The 26,561-nt window shown below is 44.9% G+C and overlaps 1 protein-coding gene across 1 annotated transcript in view; it reads right to left on the bottom strand.

The window, feature by feature from the left end:
- The window catches only part of slit1a (slit homolog 1a (Drosophila)), a gene marked incomplete at its 5' end in the record, with an annotated part of 82,543 nt that overhangs the window by 15,027 nt on the left and 40,955 nt on the right, over positions 1–26,561 (bottom strand). Inside the window, 10 exons of the mRNA XM_056270157.1 lie at positions 1,198–1,295; positions 1,375–1,499; positions 3,132–3,295; positions 5,158–5,229; positions 13,907–13,978; positions 14,064–14,135; positions 14,289–14,357; positions 20,757–20,889; positions 21,574–21,740; positions 23,090–23,233. Coding sequence (XP_056126132.1) covers positions 1,198–1,295; positions 1,375–1,499; positions 3,132–3,295; positions 5,158–5,229; positions 13,907–13,978; positions 14,064–14,135; positions 14,289–14,357; positions 20,757–20,889; positions 21,574–21,740; positions 23,090–23,233 — 1,116 coding nt within the window. The remainder of the gene's footprint in view (positions 1–1,197; positions 1,296–1,374; positions 1,500–3,131; positions 3,296–5,157; positions 5,230–13,906; positions 13,979–14,063; positions 14,136–14,288; positions 14,358–20,756; positions 20,890–21,573; positions 21,741–23,089; positions 23,234–26,561) is intronic.

Here is a 26,561-nt window from a genome sequence, read left to right as displayed (position 1 = left end):
GGCTTTGTGTTGGAAAAAACGTTTAAATTAATTTTGCAACTGCAATCTTGTATTCAATTGCTGACCCCGTTTTGATGTAAAATCAATGGTTAATGAAGTTGAGGAATTGATTGCATTAAGTCGATTCTCTGAAAAAACCTGGAATTGAACACCACTTTTCGGACAATACAATTTTTATACTGTGATATAATTTTCAGGGGCCGTATTCACAAAGAATTTTATCTTACCACTAGGAGTTCTCCTAAATCACACTAAAATATTTTAGCTAGGAGTTTTCTCTTAAAAGTTATTCACAACGCCTTTCAGACCTACTCTTAGTAAGGAAAAATGACAACTCCTAAACTAAGAGTGAGTCTTCGTTGCTATGGATGACGTCAAGTCTCATGCACGAGTTTCCTCGCAGTGATCACGGTGATTGGTTGTTAGATGACAGGGCCATCATGCGGAGCATAACACAGACGCAACAAATCATGTCCTACACAAAATAATAATAGTAATATCATCGAAATGCATATATAATGACATGTTTGTGCAGGCCCCATTGAAGTGTAATTCTAAAAAGGCAGAGAGAGAGAAAGTCGTGAATTAAATTAAATCAAGGTAGCCTAATACCCTAATGAAAACCGTCACTTGCCTAATAATGAAAAATGACACTTGTATTAACGCTTGCTTGGTTAATTGACATCCTATTAGCCTAAATAGACTACTTAAAGCAAGGAAATGTTGCTCCTATTGAAGTAATGTAATAGTTGAATGACGGTGGATTATGAACTCGCCAAAACGGAAAAGAAAGCCCAACTGGACGCAGGATCAGTTACTGCTGCTGGCCCAGCTGGTGCTGAAAAAAAAAAAAAAAACATAATAAAAGGGAAATTCGGCACTGGGATATCAAGCAAAACTAAGCGTGAGAATGGGAGAGGATTTGTTTGCAGATCGATGCAGCGTTCCCGCTTGTGTCGCAGACCCCGGACGACTGCGAGAGGCGCTGGTGTGCGCTACAATCCTGTGTGAATCGGTCTTAGTGAGTTAGGAGTCCTCTCGACTTCTTTTAAGCCCCAGAACAATTCATTTAGCTGTAATGCAGTGTCTTCAAATGAAAATATGATGAATTTAGTACAAGAAATAATATTTTGTTGCATGCTTTCATCTAATCCACATGTTTTTAAACGCTAATAAACTGTGATGTGGATAGTTCACCTATAGCCTTGCTCCTCTCCTCCGGACACGTGGCACGTTCCTCCGTTCTTGCAGGGCTCACTGACACAAGCGTTACTCACAGTCTCACAGTTCTTGCCCTGTACGTGAAAGCAAATGCATGAGCGCTTCACGTCCGTCTGTCAGCGTTCACATTGGTCCCGTGTTTTGTGCGCTCACCTTGAACCCCTCAGAACAGATGCACCTGTATCCGTCCGTCTGATCCGCCTCGCAGCGGCCGTGGTTCAGACAGGGGCTAGACATGCACGGGTTACACTTCGCTAGTATCGCAGTGTCCACTTCACCTGCGCACACACACACACACAACAAGTCCCGCAAATATCAACAACACCTGCATCCATATCTCAAAGAGGCACAATGACAATCTGAGTGGGTCTCTCTCAGAACAAAGACGGGTAGAAGAGCTTTGCTCAGGTATGAATGACAAATATTATGTAAAGATTTTTATTTAAAGAGGCCAAAGTCTTGATGTTGTGTTCAGGCTCTACTAGAACAGGTTTTCCTGCTTGAATGTTGATTATTCTCCTCATATTCTCATTGTTGCGGCTCCTCTCTTCCCAGTCTGTCAGTAACGCCAGAGCCCGTCTACGTTGAGCCTGGCCACTCCCTGTTAAGTCCTATTGTACCGAATTGTGGTTGTAGTTCCACCAGAGTTCCACTGGGGGCGATCGCCCATGAGTGAATGGGAGTCTATGGAGCTAGACGGCTAAATGTGTCTCTCTCACCCGATTGTCGTTGAGAAATCTCAGATTTGATTGTAGGTTTTGCAAGTTCAACATGGGTTATAGGGCGAAAGTTGAATGTACGAGCACTTATGTCCTTTCGATTTCCTACAAGTTGAGTGAGTTGTTGTTGCCCATAACACGCTAGCATTCTGCTAATGGACGCTGGTTGGTCAGTGAAGGACTGATTACGACCAGACACCGCTTGATGGCATCGTGGCATCCAGACCAGAATGTTAAGAACTTTAGTTTTACAAAAACTCTTCTAGCTCGTGTGTTTACCCGTGTCCGCTGTCTCGAGAGAACAGAAAGTGCAGAGCGCGAAACCAGTGACTGAAGGATTGCCGGAAAGCAGTATCGATGTGTGTGACGTCATTGACATTTTAAAAGACTTTTTAAAGCAAATAAGTGACTCTAAAAAATCTAACACCCAGTAATGTGTAATTTCTTTGCATCTTGTTTCGAATACAACATTCAAATTACTAGACGAAAAATGATATCCTGAGAAAAGTGTATTTTGAGGGGTATATCTCCATAGACCTCTGCACTCGTCCTGTGAGCGCCCACATGTGGAGCCGGAGAGGAACTGCAGCCAGTTCAGGAGCCGGACGTTCACAGCCTCTCCTGATCCGGCGGTGTGAACGGCGGAGGGCAGAAGGCCTCAAGAGTGACCGGATGTACAGTCGAGAACGGGACCTTAGGCAGGTCGTCAGGATTGCTTTCACCATTACTGGGGCAAAGAGTAGGCCGGATGGCGAGATCGACAGAGCCTGCAAATCTCCAATTGTTTTCAAAGAAGTGATAGCCAGAAGAAAAACCATCTTTAAAGTCAGAAGCTTATATATAGCCCATATATAAACGAGATATAAAGATAAAAGATCAAATCAGAGTTTGTGGTCTACATAACCCATCATAACCATCTTTATAACCCAGCTTCATGGATTTATCTTTAACTTTTAGCAACAAAACGTTTCCTGAAATTTTTCATTTTCATTTTAAGTTGATGTACTAAAATACAAATGAAATAAAAATGAATAAAAACTATATAGACTTAAAAAAAATTATAAAAAAGGGCAAAAACACAACTAAATGTAAAATCAAAATTAAAATTATTTGAAAATATCAATAGAAATCATAGCATCTCAATGATAGGGAGATATCCCCGCTCACCGCCGAATCCTTCACTCATCTCACCTTGGCACTCGAACCTCTTGGCCGGCGTGGTGAGCAGCAGTTTTCCCAGCATGCCGTGCGGCCCGACACAGCGCGCGATCCCAGGCTCCTTGTATCCGGTCTTCACCCAGTCGGAGAGCCAGCGCAGGCGGCAGTCGCAGTACAGGGGGTTCGCACCGATGGCCCTGAGGACACACACACACACACACACACACGCTCCAGTCAAAATGAGATGATTTTGAAAGCATGTATTTGAAGAAAACCTGCCTGTGTATATCCTATTGAGCACATAAACGAGCACAACCCCTCTTGTCATTGTTCTCGTCATTTTTATCAGTTACCCGTCACACGCCTTTCACAGCATTTGCATGAACATTCATTTTCTTCATATGGAAATCGATTTTTAACTATAGCTTGTAACGCTTTAAGCCAGCCCGACTGTGAGCAGCGAGGCTGTTAATCGATGGGTCTGCTTCTGTTGAAGTCACCAATCCACATCATTTTAGCTAGTTTTTCTAAAAATCATGTTTAACAGCAGAATTTGTGGTGAAAACTACATTACCCATGATGCAATACAGAAGATTCCACCAATCAGAGAGTCAATTTAATGAGGAGGGACTGGCACCTACTGTGTTGAATTTCTGTAATACTTTGGCTTTATACTTCAACATTTTAGCACTTTAATAAGAAAATCTTATTTGTATAGATAATATCCACATGCTTCTTTGGTGATTGGTCAAGCAGTCTCACTGGCTGGAATATTACATCTTTAATAAACCCCAGTATGTCTTCCATGAAAAGATAAATGTCTGAATGTAAGTTTCCTGGAGGGTGTATTACTGCATCATCACTGCTAGATGGCGCTGCGGGCCGAACCATAAACTGCTGCAATGGCCAAACAAAGAGTTTCAATTCTATTCAACTCCTCTAAATAAAGAAACATGTCCACAGAGGCTGCGTTACGGATTTAAAGGGACTGTTCATGCAGAAATAAAACAAGAAATCTAAATTCTGTCATCAATATCGTGACTAAATATAATAGAAAAAAAAATCTTAATTTGTGATCCAAAGATAAATGGATTTTAGTACAGGTTTTATGGGGTGAACTGTATTTTATTTTTCTGTTTTATTATTTTAGTGACAGTTCATTTTATTTAAAGCAACAGAAATGTTATTTAAGTTTCAGCTCATTACACATTAGACTAATTAGGCTATTTACCGTTGCCAGCAATCAGAAATCACCTATCGCCAGTATCCAAGTGATGTGTGTCAGAGACGTGTGCGTATTGAATACTTTCCATCCTATAAGATTTAAGAGCTGTTTTATAACAGCATACGTGCGGGCAGACGACGGACACGAAGGGTTACACTCATTCTCTAGGTCACACAGAAGAGACGCAGGGACATGAAGATGTTTAATGGATCTGAAGACCGACGGACCGAACCCTGATGTGTGTTTACACAGCTCTAAATTGCAGCTTAAAGGGATAGTTCACCCAAAAATGAAAATTAGTCCATGATTTATTCACCCTGAAGTCATCCTAGGTGTATATGACATTCTTCTTTCAGACGAATAAAATCAGAGTTATATTAAAAAATGTCCTGGCTCTTCCAAGCTTTATAATGGCAGTGAATGGGTGTTTCTGTTTTGAAGTCCTTAAAAGTGCATCTATTCATGATAAAAGTGCATCTATCCATCATAAAAGTGCATCTATCCATCATTAAAGTGCATCTATCCATCATAAAAGTGCATCTATCCATCATAAAAGCAGAAAACGGCCATTCACTGCCATTATAAAGCTTGGAAGAGCCAGGACATTTATTAATATAACTCTGATTGTATTCGGCTTGAGGATGAGTAAATCATGGGCTAATTTTCATTTTTGGGTGAACTATCCCTTTAAGGCAAAGCAGACGTAAAAGACTTGGTGTGCTGCTCGGTTTCGGCTCACTTTAAAGCCAGTGTGTTCAATACTCTCAGTGTTACAGTGCTCAGATCCATCAGATGAAGCAGTGTGTGTGTGTGTGTGTGTGTGTCTTTACTCACAGGTGTGACAGTGACGCTGCGTCGGTGAAGATGCCATCAGGCAGCTCTGAGATGTCATTGCCGTGCAGAGACCTGAGAACCACACGAGAGACAGAAACATGCTAGAAAGCATCAGACACTGCACTGAAAAAAACAAAAAAAACATCAAATTTACGATTAAAAAATGGCAGCTGGGGTTGCCAGGAATTTACCGTAAAAATAAGGTAGCAAAATTTCAGGTTTTACAGACTTACCTTAAAATTACAGTAAAGAAAACGTATTTCATTATCTCATATAACATTAATTTACCGACCTATTGTAGTACTAATATCTGTTTTGTACCATTGTAATACACTGACAGCCACCAATCACAGTGGAGATGAGAGTCACATGATCAATCAAAGCTCATCACAAGCAGGTTTTCCACAAGATGAGAAAGTTCAAACTAATATATAGAAGCTGCGCAGTGTGTCATTCACACACACACACACACACACACACACGCTAATTACCATCAGGGTAACAAACATAAAATTTGAAAAAACTGCAAGAAAAAAATATGAAGAAACAGAAATTACAACAAAAATACATCAAATGTGAAGTGTGGGACTGTCAATTTACGTTTTTTCACTGTAAATTATACAATGATTTGTTCTTTTTCACGTCCAAAAACTGTATTTTACTGTAAAATGTACGGTTAGATCTTTAACAGTTTTCCTCTGTAGCATTTTTACAGTCTTTTTTCTTTACAGGCATTTTTACAATGTTTATTCTTTAAACATGACTTCTGTAAAATGGGTGGTTATGAATAATATTATATCCGAAATATTATTTTATAATTATTACTAGGGGTGTGACGAGACGCTTATCTCACGAGACGAGACTAGACACGAGATTGGGTTCACGAGAACGAGACGAGACGAGATTTTTGCACAATTTTTCAGAAATCCTCAATGACAAAATTCATGGCTGGAAAAATAGTATGCAGGTGCATTTTTCAATGTTTTAACTAATAATCTTCTAATGCATGTCATTTCAGGTCTACTTTATGAGTATGAATTATCAAATGCATTGAAAGAAAACAATATTCAAGCACTGTAAAAGGTTTTTATTGACTGGCTTTTCTCCTGTATAATTTCACATTAGTCTCTTCAGACCTTACTGTACATTTAAGAGCTTTCAGAACTTCTGATTGAGGCTGTGTGTGACCTCCTAACTGAACTCCTTTACATACATTTAACAGAGAAATAAAAACCGTATAAATAACAAAAATAAATAACTGTTTTCTCTTAGTCTTATTAAGTGCAAACAATAAGTGCGAGTGCAACCATAATCAAAGTTAGCACACAGACTCTTTATAATTGTTGTGAAATTGCGGTTTTATTTTGCACCGGCAGTTATAGGGTTAATGCGGTGAGTTCGGAAAAGGCCGAGAGAAACGAGGCTGTTTGTCTCTACAGTTGTTCTTGCGTTCCGATTATAAGTTCAGAAACGGAGCCTCCCTTGTCTGTTGTCCTTTGTACGTTACAGTGCTCTCTCAATATTCGCAGTGCAAACAGAGACCAGAGCCGCAAATAAACAGTCCAGAGATGGGTATTGGGAGACGGATTATTTTATGTATGCAGCCTAATTTGTGCGCAATGCACATCAGGGAGCTTGTGTTTTACTTTCACTTACAAATTCGTGACCGCGCGTATAGGGAGCAGCGGTGCTGAGCGCGCATTCTAAATGATAAGACATTTACCAGACGTTTAGTCTGTTGCGCAACGAATCCTCCGCCATCGTCACGCGATCAGTGAACTGTGATTCGTGCTGCACTGATTGCAACGGCAACTCGCGCTGGATGAGCAGAGCAGACTTTTGCATTAGTTTATAATGGTTTTTATTTTTTTATAAAAACAACAAAACGATAGTTTAGGCGAATGTGAGTGTAGCGGTGGAATATTAATGGGGATATCGCGAGACAGCTTTTTCACTCGACGAAAAATCTCGTCATATTTAGTCTCGCGAGATCTCGTGGCACGAGATCTCGTCACACCCCTAATTATTACATATTGATTAATTCTAGAAAACCTACTATGCTTTTCTTTCAAACATGTTGGCAGTCATTTGTTTTATGTGGTGAATGAATCGAATATTTCTATAGTGCTTCAAAGCAGCTTCAAAGTAATAAAAAGGAAAATAACAGAATAAACTTCATCAAATATGAGACAAATTCTGTTGTAGAGCAGCTCTATAGAGTCAAGAGTGTCGTTATTCACTTTGAGTCAGTTCAATGTAGATTCAGTTCAGTTTAAAGTTGATTCAATTCAGTTCAATGTAGATTCAGTTCAGTTTAAAGTTGATTCAATTCAGTTCAATGTAGATTCAGTTCAGTTTAAAGTTGATTCAATTTAGTTCAATGTAGATTCAATTTAGTTCAAAGTTGGTTCAATTTAGTTCAATGTTGATTCAGGTCAGTTCAAAGTTGTTTCAATTTAGTTCAAAGTTGGTTCAATTCAGTTCAAAGTTGATTCAATTTAGTTCAATGTTGATTCAGGTCAGTTCAAAGTTGATTCAATTTAGTTCAATGTAGATTCAGTTCAGTTTAAAGTTGATTCAATTCAGTTCAATGTAGATTCAGTTCAGTTTAAAGTTGATTCAATTTAGTTAAATGTAGATTCAATTCAGTTCAATGTAGATTCAGTTCAGTTTAAAGTTGATTCAATTTAGTTCAATGTAGATTCAATTTAGTTCAAAGTTGGTTCAATTTAGTTCAATGTTGATTCAGGTCAGTTCAAAGTTGTTTCAATTTAGTTCAAAGTTGGTTCAATTCAGTTCAAAGTTGATTCAGTTTAGTTCAAAGTTGATTCAGTTCAGATCAATAACACTGTTAATGTTACAAAATGCATCAGTTTTGAAAAAAATATATTCAACTATAAAACAAGACAATAGTGTCATTATTCACTTTGAGTCAGATCAGTGTTGATTCAGTTCCGTTCAATGTTGATTCAGTTCAAAGTTATTTCAATTCAGTTCAATGTTGATTCAGTTCAGTTCAATAACATTGTTAATGTTACAAAATGCATCAGTTTGGCAGAAAATTTATTCGACTACAAAACAAGACAATAGTGTCGTTCCCTTTCGTTGTCACTCCGAGTTACGTCGGATGACGACGAATGGGGTTTCGCTTAGAAAGCCTATCAACTTCGAGTATTACAAAACGAGCCAATGGCAAAGAAATGCCATGGGTCTGCGGAATTTGCATGGCGCAACTCCGCCCCACCTCGTGGGTCTAAATGGAGGACGCCGGCAATATGCAGATATGTTTTCGCTTCAGAGCCAAGTTTATTCTTCACTCCACAAGCCATCTCTGAACTGTCAGCTTTACAGACGAGCGAGATTCTCCGGTGTTGGTGTGACGGCGATCTCCCGGCGAGTGCACACTTCCTGCTTATCTGTGCAGTGGTTTGCCAGTGAGTGTGTTTCTCCCTGGGCGCTTCAACACTGAGTTTCCTCTCACAAAAGAGCTTGCACGTGGCACGTCTTTTTAAAGATGCCTCGCCCGTGCACTTCTGGTTGCGGTAGACTCATGTCGGACTCTGATGGGCATGAGCGCTGTCTAGTGTGTTTGGGCATTGATCACGCTAGAGCAGCGCTCGTGGATGACTCATGTTCTCTCTGTGGGAACATGACCATCGCGACACTACAGTCGAGACTCAATGATCTTGCAAGAGTGAGAGTCCCCTCATCCACACCCCGATCTACTTCCTCTAGAGTCTAGACCTAGAGCTAGTACTTCGGCTGGTGGCCAGGGTGACCTGAGGGTGACGGTGTGGAACAAGGCGCGACTATTTGTCCGTGCCCCGCACCTCCCCCTCCAGTGACGGTGCCCGTTAGACCCCCATGTCTTCCCGGGACCGCTTGCTTATCTCATCCGCCTTTCCTCCCCCCGGTTGAACACTCTGTTGTGATGCAACTGTGTCCTCAGAGTGCTTCTTCTCGTGGCCAGCCTAAGCACCCATCCAAAGCCTGTAGATTTTCGTCTACGTTAGTGGCGAAGTCTTTCAGAGCGGCGGGACAGGCGGCTGCTTCTCTGCATGCTATGGCCACTCTGCAGGTCTACCAGGCCCAGATACTCAGAGACATGCACGAGGGTAGGACAGACCCAGGGCTCTTTGATGAGCTGCGCGCCGCCACCGATCTCGCTCTCCGGGCGACGAAGGTGACCGCACGCTCCCTGGGTTTGGTGATGTCCACAGCCGTGGTCCAGGAGAGACATCTCTGGCTGAACCTGGCTGACATGAAGGATGCCGAGCGGTCCCGGCTGCTCGACACCCCCATGTCCCAGGCCGGCCTTTTCGGCGGTGCAGTTGAGGACTTTGCTACGGTGGCCGAGAGGTGCAAAACAAATTACAATTCAGAAAACAAAATAACAATTCAGAAAACACAACAACAATTCAGGGAACACAACGACAATTCAGAAAACAAAATAACAATTCAGAAAACACAACAATTCAGAAAACACCACGACAATTTAGAAAACAAAATAACAATTCAGAAAACACAACGACAATGAATTCATTCAAAACGGAAAAGGTAGGTATATTTTGAGAATGGCATACTTGTCGCTGATTGGACGAGACACCTGTCAATCAAGCCAGAACTGGAATCAAGCGATTACTGGAAGTACCGAGGGTAGAAAAGCGATTCGTTTTTACCATAGACTGTAAAAAAATAGGTTTTTACATTGAAGTCTTCACAGTTACTTTTGTACATGCAGCTTTCTCTACCGTGAATGAGATTACAATGTTATTCCCCGATGCTGATGTACAGATCAAACGTTAAATCTGAAGTAGTAGACATATATTTCTCTCGGTTGTTTAGTTTCCTTAAATGTATATCTCGGCGCTGTGCTGCAGAATTGGGGATTCCAATACGTCATTGTCCAGGATTGATCACCCTGCGGTCAGGACACTTAAAGTAACTCACTGGACAAAAAACACAGTACAATGTTCCCTGGCCTCCTCTGTCAGGGCGCGGATGATGACCGTGCCCCCACACCGGGCCGCTATGCCGTCCACGTCCGGGCCGGTCACTCCGCTTCGCTGCCCCACAGAGTCTGTGGTTCGCATGACCCCGCTGGTGTAGTTCTTGGGAGCCTGGTTAGAGCTTCCCCATCTGTCCCGCTGGGTCGCACGAACTATCAGGCTCGGCTACACGATTCAGTTCGCGCGGTCTCCTCCCCGCTTCAGGGGAGTCCGCTTCACTATGGTCGGTGGCAATGCCCCTGTCATGAGAGCGGAGGTTGCTACCCTACTGGCGAAGGGTGCGATCGAGACTGTCCCTCCAGCCGAAATGAGGTCCGGCTTCTACAGCCCCTACTTCATTGTACCGAAGAAATCCGGTGGGTTACGGCCAATCCTGGACCTGCGTGTTCTGAACCGCTCCCTTCAGAGGATGCCGTTCAAGATGCTCACTGCCAAACACATTTTCGAATGTGTTCGGCCCCAGGATTGGTTTGCAGTGATCGACCTGAAGGATGCCTACTTCCATGTCTCCATTCTCCCTCGACACAGACCGTTCCTACGGTTTGCTTTCAAGGGGCAGGCATACCAGTATGCGGTTCTCCCTTTCGGGCTGGCCCTGTCTCCTTGCGTCTTCACGAAGGTCGTTGAGGCAGCCCTTGTTCCCCTTCGGGAACACGGGGTTCACATCCTGAACTATCTCGACGACTGGCTGATACTAGCTCACTCTCGAGACCAGGTTTGCAAACACAGGGACCTAGTGCTCCGGCACTTAGCCCGTCTAGGCCTTCGGGTCAACTGGGAGAAGAGCAAACTTTGCCCCGTGCAGAGGATCTCTTTTCTCGGTATGGACATCGACTCGGTCGCCATGTCCACGCAGCTTACGAGCGAGCGCGCGCAGTCACTGCTGACTTGCCTAAGACAATTCGAGGGCAAGAGTGCGGTTCCACTGAAACTATTTCAGAGGCTCCTGGGGCATATGGCATCTGCAGCTGCGGCAACGCCGCTCGGATTGCTTCATATGAGACCGCTTCAGCTTTGGCTTCGCGACAGAGTCCCGAGGTGGGCATGGCAACACGGCACCCTCCGAGTACCAGTTACTCCAACCTGCCGTCAGACCTTCTCCCCGTGGTCGAACCTCAGTTTTCTGCGGGCTGGAGTGCCCCTGGAACGAGCTTCCCGGCATGTTGTTGTCTCAACAGATGCCTCCACCACGGGTTGGGGCGCCATGTGCAATGGACATGCTGCCGCGGGCTCCTGGACAGGACCCCAGCGCCTATGGCATGTCAATTGCCTCGAGTTGCTGGCAGTACGTCTTGCTCTGCACCGCTCCCGGGCGTTGCTCAAGGCTCAACACGTACTAGTCCGATCAGACAATACCGCCACTGTAGCGTACATCAACCATCAAGGTGGTCTACGCTCCCGCCGTATGTCGCAACTCGCCCGCCACCTCCTCATATGGAGTCAGAAGCATCTGAGGTCGCATCGAGCCATTTATATTCCCGGAGCCCTGAACTGTGCAGCCGACGAGCTCTCACGGCTTCAGCCCCTCCCTGGAGAATGGTGACTCCATCCCCAGTCGGTTCAGCTGATTTGGGACCAGTTCGGGGACGCACAGATAGATCTGTTTGCCTCTCACGACTCGACCCATTGCGCCCTGTATTATTCCCTGACCGAGGGCACGCTCGGCACGGATGCACTGGCGCACAGCTGGCTGCGGGGCCGCAAGTATGCGTTTCCTCCAGTGAGCCTTCTTCCGGAGACGCTGCGCAAGGTCAGGGGGGACGAGGAGCAGGTCATTCTGGTCGCGCCGCACTGGCCAACCCGGACCTGGTTCTCCGAACTCGTACTCCTCGCGACAGCACCTCCCTGGCCAATCCCTCTGAGGAAGGACCTCCTTTCTCAGGGACGGGGCACCCTATGGCACCCTCGTCCCGATCTTTGGAACCTCCACGTGTGGCTCCTGGACGGGACGAGGCAGGTTTGAGTACCCTACCAGCAGTGGTGGTGGCTACCATCACTTCCGCTAGAGCGTCGTCCACGAGACACGCCTACGTGTTGAAGTGGAACCTCTTCGTCAACTGGTGCTCTTCTCGCCAAGAAGACCCCCGGAGATGTTCGATCGGTGTCGTGCTTTACTTCCTTCAAGATGGGTTGGAGCGAAGGCTGTCTCCCTCCACCCTCAAAGTATACGTTGCGGCTATTGCTGCACACCATGATACAGTGGAAGGTAAGTCCGTAGGGAAGCACGATCTGATCGTCAGGTTCCTGAGAGGAGCGAGGAGACTGAATCCTCCTCGCCCTCCTCTCGTTCCCTCTTGGGACCTATCAGTGGTTTTAACTGCCCTGCAGAGTGCTCTCTTTGAGCCTCTACAATCAGTGGAGATTAAATTCCTGTCTATGAAGACAGCTCTGCTGGTTGCACTGGCCTCCATCAAGAGGGTAGGGGACCTGCACGCTTTCTCCGTTGACGAAGCGTGCCTGGAATTCGGGCTGGCTTACTCTCACGTGATCCTGAGACCCTGGCCTGGATATGTGCCCAAGGTTCCCACCACTCCCTTCCGGGACCAGGTGGTGAACCTGCAAGCGCTGCCCCCGGAGGAGGCAGACCCAGCCTTGGCACTGCTCTGTCCAGTACGCGCCCTCCATGCCTATGTAGACAGAACGCAGTGTTTCACGACCTCAGACCAGCTCTTTGTCTGTTATGGTGTGAAGCCGAAGGGAAAGGCTCTCTCCAAGCAAAGGTTGTCTCACTGGATAGTGGACGCCATTGCTTTGGCATACCAGCAGCAAGGTCGACCGTGCCCCCTTGGTGTGACTGCCCACTCCACCCGGAGTGTGGCGTCCTCTCGGGCTCTAGCGCATGGCGCCTCGCTAACAGACACCTGCGGCTGGACACCCCAGTGTTCTCCATATGCATCCCTCTGGGTCATATGTGTATTCTCTAAGCCCCCCCCCCCCCCTCTGGGCTGGCATTAATTGCATATTTCTATGAGATATGAGACATGCTCCCCAGTGTACCTTGGTATTCCTGTGCTAAATAGGAGTCCTTTGTTCATGCTAGTCTCACGACAGGGATCTCAGATTTACGCAGGGCACTGGAAGACAGCTGTGAAGGTGGCGTGATTAGACTGGTAACCCCATTCGTCATCATCCGACGTAATAGTTACGTCTGCCTGCCACTTCCGCTGTACTGCGGGGATCGCCTGAGCTCAGTCTTGGCTCCGCAGCGAAGAAACATATCTGCATATTGCCGGCGTCCTCCATTTATACCCACGAGGTGGGGCGGAGTTGCGCCATGCAAATTCCGCAGACCCATGGCATTTCTTTGCCATTGGCTCGTTTTGTAATGCTCGAAGTTGATAGGCTTTCTAAGCGAAACCCCATTCGTCGTCATCCGACGTAACTGAAAGACGTTATTCACTTTGAGTCACTTAAGTGTTGATTCAGATCAGTTCGATGTTGATTAGTTTAGTTCAATGTTGATTTAATTCAGTTCAATGTTGATTCAGTTTAGTTCAATAACACTGTTAATGTTACAAAATGCATCAGTTTTGAATACATTTGATTCAGCTATAAAACAGAAGACAATAGTGTCGTTATTCAGCTCAAATCATTTCCAGTTGTTCTGAGTTCAGTGGGATCAGGACGGTAACGGCTGCGTCACGATCCGCTTGAGAGGTTCGAGCATCTGACACTAGAACTGTACGTGAGTGTTTGAGACCGTGTAGAGTGTCTGTAGAGTTAGTAATAGAGATACGTACAGCAGGCGGAGAGACCGGAGACCCCTGAAGGCGAGAGTCGGGATACAGCGGAGAGCGTTATAGCTCAGGATCCTGCAAGACAAAAGCACACACATCCTCCAGTGAGATTTCCCTTTCACAGCTGAGACTCAGCATGACAGTAATGAGCGTGACGTACAGGGTCGTGAGCTGACTCATGTTGGAGAACGAAGAGTTGGTCAAGGAGCTGATTTTGTTGTTACTCAGGTCTCTGAAACGAAAGATCATCAAACCAGCTGATGAATGACGACAGCGTATATGATATTATTATCTTATAATAAGAGAGAGAGAGAGAGAGAGAGAGAGAGAGAGAGAGAGAGAGAGAGAGAGAGAGAGAGAGAGAGAGAGAGAGAGAGAGACATACACTAGCTGCAGGTTTTTGTAGTTGGACAGCTCTTTTGGCACTACGCTGAACTGGTTTCCGTCCAGGTACCTGCAGGAATTACATTCAAAGAACATAATTACATCTGTTTCTCACATAATTACATCTTCTTACTCACTACTGAATATTTTTACTAGTGCTGGGCAATGATTAATCACGATTAATCGCAACACAAATAAAAGTTTTTGTTTACATAATATATGTGTGTGTGCTGTATATAATTATTTTGTATATATAAATACACACATGCATGTATATATTTAAGAAATATTTGCATGTATATACTGTATATATATTTATACATAATTTATATTATATATAAGTATATATATTGTATATATATTTATATAAATATTCTCTCCTTCGCTCCACTAACCGAGGAAGAAGTTTCTAAACTTCTCCTCTCTAGTCATCCTACCACCTGCCCTCTAGACCCCATCCCCTCACACCTTCTACAAGCCATCTCTCCCACACTTCTACCAGCTCTCACACACATCATCAACTCATCCCTCCACACTGGCACTTTCCCTACAGCATTTAAGCAGGCTCGGGTAACTCCACTGCTTAAAAAAACAACGTTAAGCACATCACTTTTAGAGAATTACAGACCTGTCTCTCTCCTACCATTCATTGCGAAAAACACTTGAACGAGTTGCTTTCAACCAAGTGTCATCTTTCCTGTCTCTGAACAACCAGCTGGATGTCAACCAATCTGGCTTCAAAAAAGGGCATTCAACGGAGACTGCACTACTGTCAGTCACAGAAGCCCTGCGGATCGCAAAAGCTGCTTCCAAATCATCAGTTCTCATCCTCCTGGATCTGTCTGCTGCCTTCAACACTGTGAACCGTCAGATCCTTCTGTCCACCCTCTCATCACTGGGCATCACAGGTACTCCTCTCCACTGGGTTGAGTCCAATCTCACAGGTAGGTCCTTCAGGGTCGCATGGAGAGGCGAGGTATCCAAAGCACATCAGCTGACCACAGGGGTTCCCCAGGGTTCAGTTCTTGGACCACTCCTCTTCTCCATCTACACCACATCACTGGGATCCATCATACAGGCACATGGTTTCTCTTACCATTGCTATGCTGATGACACCCAGCTCTACCTCTCATTTCAACCAGATGATCCCACAGTAGCTGTACGGATCTCAAGCTGTCTGGCGGACATCTCGGCATGGATGAAGGAACATCACCTGCAGCTCAACCTGGCTGAGCTTCTCGTCCTCCCTGCCAATCCGTCTCTACAGCACGACCTCACTGTCCAGCTAGAGTCATCCTCAATCACCCCATCAAGGTCAGTCAGAAATCTTGGAGTAATCTTTGATGATCAGCTGACCTTCACAGACCACATTACAAAGACAGCTCGATCATGCAGGTTTGCAATGCACAACATCAGGAAGATCAGGCCTTTCCTAACTGAACTTCTCGTCCAGGGCCTGGTCATCTCTAGACTTGATTACTGCAATGCTCTTCTGGCTGGACTTCCATCATGTGCAACTAAACCTCTACAAATGATCCAGAATGCTGCAGCTCGTCTAGTCTTCAACGCTTGTCTGGCTTATGCTACTCTGAGCTATGTCTGAACTTTGTATTTTGAGCACTTCTTGCGTTATTTTTGCCCCTTCACGATGACTCGCTTGGTTTAGTCCTCAGTTGGAAGTCGCTTTGGATAAAAGCGTCTGCTAAATGACTAAATGTAAATGTAAATACATTTTTTTTGTGTGTGTGAGTGTGTGTGTGTGTGAGTGAGTGAGTGAGTGAGTGAGTGAGTGAGTGAGTGAGTGAGTGAGTGAGTGAGTGAGTGAGTGAGTGAGTGAGTGAGTGAGTGAGTGAGTGAGTGAGTGAGTGTGTGTGTGTGTGTGTGTGTGTGTGTGTGTGTGTGTGTGTGTGTGTGTGTGTGTGTGTGTGTGTGTGTGTGTGTTTGTGTGTGAGTGTGTGAGTGTTTGAGAGTGTGTGAGTGTTTGAGAGTGTGTGTGCGTGCGTGTCTGTGAGTGAGTGTGTGTGTGTGCGTGAGCGAGTGAGTGAGTGAGTGAGTGAGTGAGTGTGTGAGAGAGTGTGTGTGTGTGTGTGTGAGAGTGAGACCCTGAGCAGCTGGAGCTGGAGGTTAATGACGGTCTGAGAGCAACACCTGGACCAGCTCTACGGTCAGTGAGAGCGGGAGTAATGACAGGTTTTCACGCTCTGAGGGACGACAGGCTCTGATGTGTGTCACTCCCACTCTAAAACACACTAATTACACACACACACACACACACAGAACCGCCTCATCCAGGACCACAACACTTCAGATAAGGTCCCGTTCAGGGAACGATATTTTGTTCATTGTTAGTTCATGTCAGCTCTGCTCCATGGTATACATTTTAGATCTAGTGAGGGTAGGGTAACCAGAGGGGCAGTGAGGGAAGACTGCATTATCCCCCGGAGAAAAACAGCTTTTGGTCAGGCTGTCTTCTCCGTAAGAGCAGCGCAGCAGTGTAACACAGTGCCCGAAACCATCCGAGAGTCTTTGTCAATCTTTTCATACAAAAAGAATGCAAGAAAATGGCTTGTAGAGAGCCAAACTTGTGGGCACTAATGCTTTCTGTGTGCATTTAAACATTATATATTTATTTTACAAGAATTGTATTTCTTAACCATAATGTGTTGTATGTAATTTTATTTTGTGATTTTATACCTGTGATTATCTTTAAGGCTGCCTTTTGTACACCTGGCTGGGGGACTACCGATGAAAATGAGCACTTCTGAGCTCACTCGGGTACATTTACATTGTTTTAATGTTGATTAATGTACACTGTCCCCTTTCAAATAAAGAGAAATTAAATGAAATTCAATAATATTAACTTTTGATATTGATAATGTATTCCTAAATGTTGAAATTAACATTAAGCAAGATTAATAATACATGCTTGAAAATTACTTTTAATTTTTAGTTCATGGTAATTAATGTTGGTAATGGAACCATATTGTTAAGTGTTACCAAAAGATGTTTGGCAGAATAACTGAAACTGTATGTGTGTAAAGTAGCTTGTATCCTGTAACACTGCGATTTGATAAGGGAGCTGATCATCTCAGAGTTTATTAAAGAATTGACATTAAAGAGTTTTTGTAACCAGCAACAACACTCCAAAAAATATTTGTATGAGGGACTGCAGGTGAAAATGAGCTTATTTGGCTAAATCTTGATTTTTTCATGTTATTAATGTGTATTGTCCCTGATTAAATAAAGAAAAATGCAGTCCTTCTCCTTGCACCTTCCGTTATCTCTCGTGAATCAACACGGAAGAGACTTACGCTGGAGTTCATCGACTGGCCACTAGAGTCAGGCTCCAAAAGAGAGTCAATCCCATAAACCCCCATGTTAAATTGCTCAACTTTACAGCAGAAAAAAACATGTTTACAGCCTGGTGCAAAAAGGGGTTTTGGTCTATATAGCTAATTTTGCCCTTCATGACAACTGTGAGGGGGGTGAATATTTTTTATAACTCATCCGTTTAAATTATATTAAGCCTTAAAGTTCCCTTTCAGTCGAGAACGTCAGACGTAGACGACGTCGACTGAATGGGGATCATGCCAGGGAGCCAATCATCTTCGAGTACTATTGAACGAGCCAATGGGAATTGGCATGCGTGATGACATCACACACTCCGCCCCCGCGGCGCGGGTATAAATACGGAAGTGGATGCACGCACTAGTTGCCTTTCGCTTCGGAGCCGATCGTTTGATGTCTCTGAAGAGTGCCGTTTTTACAACGACCGAGTGTGTCGTGTTCTTCTGGAAGAATCTCCCAGTGCTGGTGGTTTCTACAGCGCGAGTGCAGCGGTGATCGCGAGCTTTAACAGCAACAAATTTCTAAATGTTTGTGTGTGTTGACGGCTGGTTAGAGGGCGGAAGAGTGAGTGCTTCACTGTTTCAGATCACTGTTCAGTGTTGCCGCGGTCATTCCCCTGTGTGATCCGGCACTGGTGATGGGTCCTATTTCCTGAAAGAGCAACACGGGTGCGTTTGCGTCTTTTTCCAGATGTCATTCCACCTGTGCGTTTCTGGATGCGGTCGTTCCCTTTTCCTCTCTGACGGTCTCAATTGTTGCATCTCGTGTTTGGACTTACAGCACGCTGAAGCAGCTTTTGTGGGCGGTACATGTTCCCATTGCGGAAATATGACTGTCGCGGTGTTAAGATCGAGACTCGCCTTCGTCCGCGAAGCGCGAATCCCCATTACCTTGCCCCACCCCTGGGTGCCGTGTGGGATGGGTGATCGGAGGATAGTGATGGGGGTCTCGCCCGGTAACCATTCCCTGTGGGCTCCTCACTCCTCCATCACACCGCAGCCGATGGAATTCCTGTTAGACGTGCTGGTCCCTCTGTAATGGACCGATCAGCCGTTTCAATTGGGCTTCCCCCAGAGGATAAGATGTCGATAGCAGCATCGGAGGGTGAGCTGGCCTCTGGAGATGACGACTCGGCTGTGTTATCTCCCTCTGGGAGTGTAACGTTGCCCGAGCCAGATCCAGAAATGTCAGCCATGCTGAAACGGGCCGCCGAGGCTGCCGGGCTCGAGTGGAACCCTCCACCGTGTCCCGTTCAGTCTCGGTTGGAGGATTGGTATCTCGGGGCGGGCCGCACTGGTTCTCAGCTCGCCGCCCCAGTGCTTTTCTTTCCCGAAGTGCATGGAGAGCTTAACAGGTTGTGGACGGCACCTTTCTCTGCCAGAAACTACCTGAATAGCTTTTCCCCCTCACTACCCTTGAGGGAGGAGCGGTGAAGGGTTGCGAGGCTATCCCTCCAGTGGAGCGGTCTGTCGCGACACAGGTGCACCTGTGTCCGGCGGCCGCTGCCTTTTGGGGGGATCCTCGTTTCCCCCTAAGGCCTGTGAGTTCTCGTCTGTTCCGACGGGCAGAGCTTACAAAGCCTGTGGGCAAGTGTGCCATGGCACTGCTACAGGTCTGTCAGGCCAGGGCAACCATGGACATGCACGAGGGTAGCCCAGACTGTGCGCTCATAGGTGAGCACCGCAGTGCTTCCGACCTCGCCTTCCGGGGCACGAGTGTCGTGGCATGCGCGATCGGTCTGGCGATGTCCACCTTAGAGGTCCAGGAGCGCCATCGTTGGCTCAGCCTGGTTGATATGGCGGATGCGGACAAGGTTCGGTTCCTGGTCTCCCCAGTTTCTCAGGTTGGGCTGGTGGGCGACGCCGCCCAAGCGCAGAAGGAGGCCACCCGGCACATCCTGCCCCGGCGGCCCGCTGCTGCCTCCACCCCGCCGCCGGTGGCAGTTCCTCCGCCTGCTCGTCGCCAAGGGCGTTCCCCTGCCGCCGCTCCCGCTGGGCCTCCGCAGCAGCCTCCAGCCAGGCCTCAGCTTGGAGCCGGCCGCAGTAGAGACACCCAGCCCGATCCATGTGACGGAGTGTGTGATGTTCTCACGCACGCCAATTCCCATTGGCTCGTTCAATAGTACTCGAAGATGATTGGCTCCCTGGCGTGATCCCCATTCAGTCGACGTCGACTACGTCCTCCGTTCCCTCCTTCAGGGATGCATACGTAACCAGGACATTCTGCATAATTAAGGGCGTGGCCACTTGAGTGACAGGTGGATTGCCGCTGTTGTCACTAGTAGCCATTTGTCTGTTAGCGTTAGCGTCACGTCATCTCAGCTAATCCGCCTCGCTCCACATTTTCGTTTATCCGGGAGTGACGCTGCCAAGATGGCGACGGCCCGCTCCGCCCACTTTGGGCTTCAGAAATGCTCTTCAGAAACATTCAGGTGATGTCACGCACACTACGTCCATATTTTTTTACAGTCTATGGTTAGGACGAGGGTTTGAGATTAACACCCGCCATATGCGGGTAAAGATCAGCTGTGGCGGGTTAAGCTGTCAAATCACGAGCCAGTTTGGCGTTACTTATTATGTTTACTCACTTTGCTGGGGAAGTTCAAGTAAGACAAATCTGCACAGATTAAGCGCAAACACTGAGTCCTCGTGATATATTAAATACAGCGTACTGCACAGATCTGCTCATATCTGGCTTACTTGAACACACACACGTCACTACACAACAAATAACGGCACGCTTGTTCATTTGCATTGAAGCAATAGCGAAGATTAAAGAGCATTGTTATTTTCCAACATCCTAAATCTTTTTTGATGTTCTCTGTCCTGTATTGATCTGTCTACCTAAAACACATTTGTGGTGATGAGGATGAAAGAGGAAGAGAGGAGATGCTGGATGAGGATTTTGTTTGAATAAGAAATAATTGTATGAAACCCAAATTTGATCATATATATACAGTATCTGACGTAGTTAATCTGGTTTATTTCTCTCTTATTTTGGCTAGTAGAAGTTCTGAATGGCCGGTAACTTGCCAAATTGGCTGGTGAGTAAAAAAGTTAATTGCAAACCCTGATCAGGACACACAGTGTAATAGCTTTGGCTCGTTGTGTCTGAGACTCACAGCTCGGTGACGTTGCGAGGAATGCCTTTGGGCAGGAGGTGCAGGTGTTTGTTGCTGCAGCGCACCACCGCCTCCAGACAGGAGCACTCGCTGGGACACTGGGCCGGCGGAGAGCAGCTCGCCTCCTCGTGATCTGAGGACACACCAGCGTTAGCACTCGCACAACACTGGGCATACACACATGCAGCTCGCTGAATTACAGTCAAACCTACTATTATTCAGACACCAGATATAATATTTGATATTTTTTCACTAGTGTGTGCAGGACACTATAGTTCATTTATGTAAGTGAGGAGAGCAGAATAAAGTAAACTGTGACATATTATACCCAAATATTCTTCATACAGTGACTACCAGTAAAATCTATAAAAATTTGGCACCAAATATTATTCTGAAACTTTGACCTGACCATGTTTTGTGGCAGTGTTTTTTCTGCAGTGTTAAGGCCCTTGCACACTGAGTCCGAAATTCGCTTCTGAAATTGTCGCACGTTAAAAAATAAATCCGAGCTCACGTTATGTCAATAACGCTTGCACACTGCCTCCTAAACATTCGTCATAAAAAAAAAATCGGATCCGTTTCAATGTTCTGCATTTTTCGCATCCGTAGCAAGCTCTTTGAATGGAGTTTGAATGGTGTTTTGACAATTCAGAGCCACCGAATCACGAATACGAAAAAGCGCATATGAAAATTTCGGACTCAGTGTGCAAGAACTGAGAACTCTGAGTTCATATTTATAGCTATAGCGAATAAACTGTGATGATGTGAGAAATGTTGAGGGTGTCTGAATGAATGTTGTTTTGACTGTCGATCCCACCGTCTCCGCATTGGAAGTCTGGCAGAGCGACGTCCTGCAGTGGGATCTCTTTGAGGAAGGCGGGCCGCTGGCAGCGAGGGTTCCCCGTCACGATCTTGCGGCTCCTCAGCCAGACGCTCAGCCAGGACAGGTGGCAGTCGCAGTTGAACGGGTTGGCCAGCAGGTTTCTGCCACACACACATGCATATTAATTAGCCTCGTCTGCATGACCAAACCAAAGTCCCTATAAGGAAAGTCATTTCACTCGGCGGCCACTTTGAAACGCCTCTTAGAGTTTCATCTCTTTGAATGGGGATATTGTAAAGCTGCAGTGATGCAATGACTTTACCAATTGGCGATTGGCTCTTTCATTTAGAAGGCGGGGCTTGCAGATGCAAACAGGGGTAAATGTGTTTTTTTTATGTGTGCCTTTCTTAAAATATGTTAGCTAACTTTGGCGTTTTTGCAAGATTACTGGCTAATTTTGGGAATGGAATGAACAAAATTCCATTATATAGCCACCCTAGATACATAGTATCTAAAGGTTCAAAGTCTCGACACGATCCCAGCCGAGCAATAAGAGTCTTATCTAGACAAACAATCGGTCTAATTTTTTTTTACATTTATATACTTTTAACCACAAATGCTGGTCTTGCACTAGCTATGATGCGCCATACATTACGTAATCCGGTTGAAAGGTCACGGGTGTTCCGGTTCAGAAAAGTAGAGTAGAGCGAAAAACTCTAATCTCTTTTTTTACTTCAAAATCATCCGACATCATTGTTTTACCTTTTATTTCGTTATTTTTTTTTGTAAATGGCGTTTGACTTAGTCTTTGCACATTCTCTTTGTAAACACTGGGTCTGTTCTTCCTCCTACGTCACGCTTGACCTTTCAGCGTGATTATGCATTGCAAAACTAGTGCAAGACGAGTATTTGTGGTTAAAAGTATATAAATGTGTATTTTGTTATAAATGTCCGCTGGTTTGTCTAGATCAGACTCTTATTCCTCGGCTGGATCGTGTCGAGACTTTGAAGCTGCACTGAAACTCACATCTGGACCTTCGACCCGTTGGACCCCATTGAAGTCACTATATGGAGAAACATCCTGGAATGTTTTCCTCAAAAACCTTTTCTTTTAGACTGAAGAAAAAAATACATGAACGGAGGACGTGGGGGAGAGTAAATTATCAGGAAATTTTAATTCTGAAGTGACCTACTCCTTTAAAGGAACATTTCGTTTTGCAAATATTATGGGAATGTTACTTTTGAATATTCTCTGAACGTTCTGAAACAAGAAGTAACATAAGAATGTACAACTAGAACATTTCAGAAAAAAAAATTCTGTAACTGATGTATAAATAACGTGCTTTGAGAGCATTATTAAAGGCCAGATAACTTTGAACGAGCGTTCTATTAACGTTCCTGGAAGAACGTTTGTTCGTAACGTTCTGAGATGGTTCAGTTATCGTTCCCAGCTGGAGTTACAGGTTAGAGGAAACATGTCTCAGCTCATGCTAAAGCAGTGTGTCCGTACAGGGTGGAGAGGCTCTGCAGCGTGTCGAAGGCTCCCGGGGTGATGCTGGTCAGCGTGTTGTCGTACAGGGACAGCAGACGCACGTTGTGTAAGCCTGTGAAGCTGTCGTTGTGAATGCAGCCGATGCGATTGTTCCGCAGCATTCTGGAAAACACACAGAGCGTGAGGATGAACTCAGATGAAGAAAATGCTACATTATCGCACTTAAACTGATTTGGCTCATCACGATTTGAAATGGCAAAGTCTGTGATTATTAGTTATGCGCAGCGTGTCAGTGAAGCACGGCTCAGTAAACGCGGCTCACTCTGAAAGATCTGCGAGTTTGAGTAGCTTATAACGTGCATTTGAAAAAGCAACACGTCAAACATCTTTCCAAACGTGAGATGCATTTATGAACCTCTTGTCCAACAAAAGACAACATTTAATAACACACTTTTACTCCAAACTCACTTCATGAGGACAGTTGAGCTCGTCCTTCAGTGAGATGATGCGCTTCTCACACAGAAAAAGGCAGCCGTGTGTTTATTAGTCATGCTTAATCAAAGCGTTTCAATCTTCTGTTTATTCAGATACAGCGATAGGGGTTTCCTGGAATGATGTGCGTTATCCTACTTCTGCGGCGGGGTGTGTGTGTGTGTGTGTGTGTGTGACGCCCTCTGGTGTTCAGATGGACATGTGGTGTGTGTGTGTGTGTGTGTGTATGTGTCTGTGAGACGCCCTCTGGTGTTCAGATGGATATGTGGTGTGTGTGTGTGTGTGTGTGTGTGTGTGAGACGCCCTCTAGTGTTCAGATGGATGTGTGTGTGTGTGTGTGTGAGACGCCCTCTAGTGTTCAGATGGATATGTGGTGTGTGTGTGTGACGCCCTCTGGTGTTCAGTTGGATATGTGGTGTTTGTGTGTGTGTGTGTGTGTGTGTGAGACGCCCTCAAGTGTTCAGATGGATAAGTGGTGTGTGCGTGTGTGTGTGTGTGTGTGTGTGTGATACGCCCTCAAGTGTTCAGATGGATAAGTGGTGTGTGCGTGTGTGTGTGACGCCCTCTGGTGTTCAGATGGAGCATCTACTACCGATCAGCCGCTTCACCGACAAACTGCGCATTAAAAAATAATCACAGCTTTTGACAAATTGCGTGCGGTTTCATTTCGACTAACTGTGCAGTTCTACTACATTATCTAACTGTGCTGCTCTACTACATTATCTAACTGTGCAGCTCTACTACATTATCTAACTGTGCAGCTCTACTACATTATCTAACTGTGCAGCTCTACTACATTATCTAACTGTGCTGCTCTACTACATTATCTAACTGTGCAGCTCTACTACATTATCTAACTGTGCAGTTCTACTACATCATCTAACTGTGCAGCTCTACTACATTATCTAACTGTGCAGCTCTACTACATTATCTAACTGTGCTGCTCTACTACATCATCTAACTGTGCAGCTCTACTACATTATCTAACTGTGCTGCTCTACTACATTATCTAACTGTGCTGCTCTACTACATTATCTAACTGTGCTGCTCTACTACATTATCTAACTGTGCAGCTCTACTACATTATCTAACTGTGCAGCTCTACTACATTATCTAACTGTGCAGCTCTACTACATTATCTAACTGTGCAGCTCTACTACATTATCTAACTGTGCTGCTCTACTACATTATCTAACTGTGCTGCTCTACTACATTATCTAACTGTGCTGCTCTACTACATTATCTAACTGTGCAGCTCTACTACATTATCTAACTGTGCAGCTCTACTACATCATCTAACTGTGCAACTCTACTACATCATCTAACTGTGCAGCTCTACTACATCATCTAATTGTGCAGCTCTACTACATTATCTAACTGTGCAGCTCTACTACATCATCTAACTGTGCAACTCTACTACACTATCTAACTGTGCAGCTCTACTACATTATCTAACTGTGCAGCTCTACTACATCATCTAACTGTGCAGCTCTACTACATTATCTAACTGTGCAGCTCTACTACATTATCTAACTGTGCAGCTCTACTACATTATCTAACTGTGCAGCTCTACTACATTATCTAACTGTGCAGCTCTACTACATTATCTAACTGTGCAGCTCTACTACATCATCTAACTGTGCTGCTCTACTACATTATCTAACTGTGCAGCTCTACTACATTATCTAACTGTGCAGCTCTACTACATCATCTAACTGTGCTGCTCTACTACATCATCTAACTGTGCAGCTCTACTACATCATCTAACTGTGTAGCTCTACTACATTATCTAACTGTGCAGCTCTACTACATTATCTAACTGGAGCTCTACTACATCATCTAACTGTGCTGCTCTACTACATTATCTAACTGTGCAGCTCTACTACATTATCTAACTGTGCAGCTCTACTACATTATCTAACTGTGCAGCTCTACTACATTATCTAACTGTGCTGCTCTACTACATTATCTAACTGTGCAGCTCTACTACATCATCTAACTGTGCAGCTCCACTACATTATCTAACTGTGCAGCTCTACTACATTATCTAACTGTGCAGCTCTACTACATTATCTAACTGTGCTGCTCTACTACATTATCTAACTGTGCAGCTCTACTACATCATCTAACTGTGCAGCTCTACTACATTATCTAACTGTGCAGCTCTACTACATTATCTAACTGTGCAGCTCTACTACATTATCTAACTGTGCTGCTCTACTACATTATCTAACTGTGCAGCTCTACTACATCATCTAACTGTGCAACTCTACTACATTATCTAACTGTGCAGCTCTACTACATTATCTAACTGTGCTGCTCTACTACATTATCTAACTGTGCAGCTCTACTACATTATCTAACTGTGCTGCTCTACTACATTATCTAACTGTGCAGTTCTACTACATTATCTAACTGTGCAGCTCTACTACATTCACTAACTGTGCAGCTCTACTACATCATCTAACTGTGCAGTTCTACTACATTATCTAACCGTGCAGCTCTACTACATTATCTAACTGTGCAGCTCTACTACATTATCTAACTGTGCAGTTCTACTACATTATCTAACCGTGCAGCTCTACTACATTATCTAACTGTGCAGCTCTACTACATTATCTAACTGTGCAGCTCTACTACATTATCTAACTGTGCAGCTCTACTACATTATCTAACTGTGCAGTTCTACTACATTATCTAACTGTGCAGCTCTACTACATCATCTAACTGTGCAGCTCTACTACATCATCTAACTGTGCAGCTCTACTACATTATCTAACTGTGCAGTTCTACTACATTATCTAACTGTGCAGCTCTACTACATTATCTAACTGTGCAGTTCTACTACATTATCTAACTGTGCTGCTCTACTACATTATCTAACTGTGCAGCTCTACTACATTATCTAACTGTGCAGTTCTACTACATTATCTAACTGTGCAGCTCTACTACATCATCTAACTGTGCAGCTCTACTACATTATCTAACTGTGCTGCTC

This window comes from Rhinichthys klamathensis, unplaced genomic scaffold (assembly GCF_029890125.1).
Source record: "Rhinichthys klamathensis goyatoka isolate OS25496 unplaced genomic scaffold, OSU_Roscu_1.1 h1tg000298l_1, whole genome shotgun sequence".
Lineage (NCBI taxonomy): Eukaryota > Metazoa > Chordata > Actinopteri > Cypriniformes > Leuciscidae > Rhinichthys > Rhinichthys klamathensis.
The sequence above is the reverse complement of the archived record's forward strand: the minus strand, read 5'-3'. Positions and strand labels throughout refer to the sequence as shown.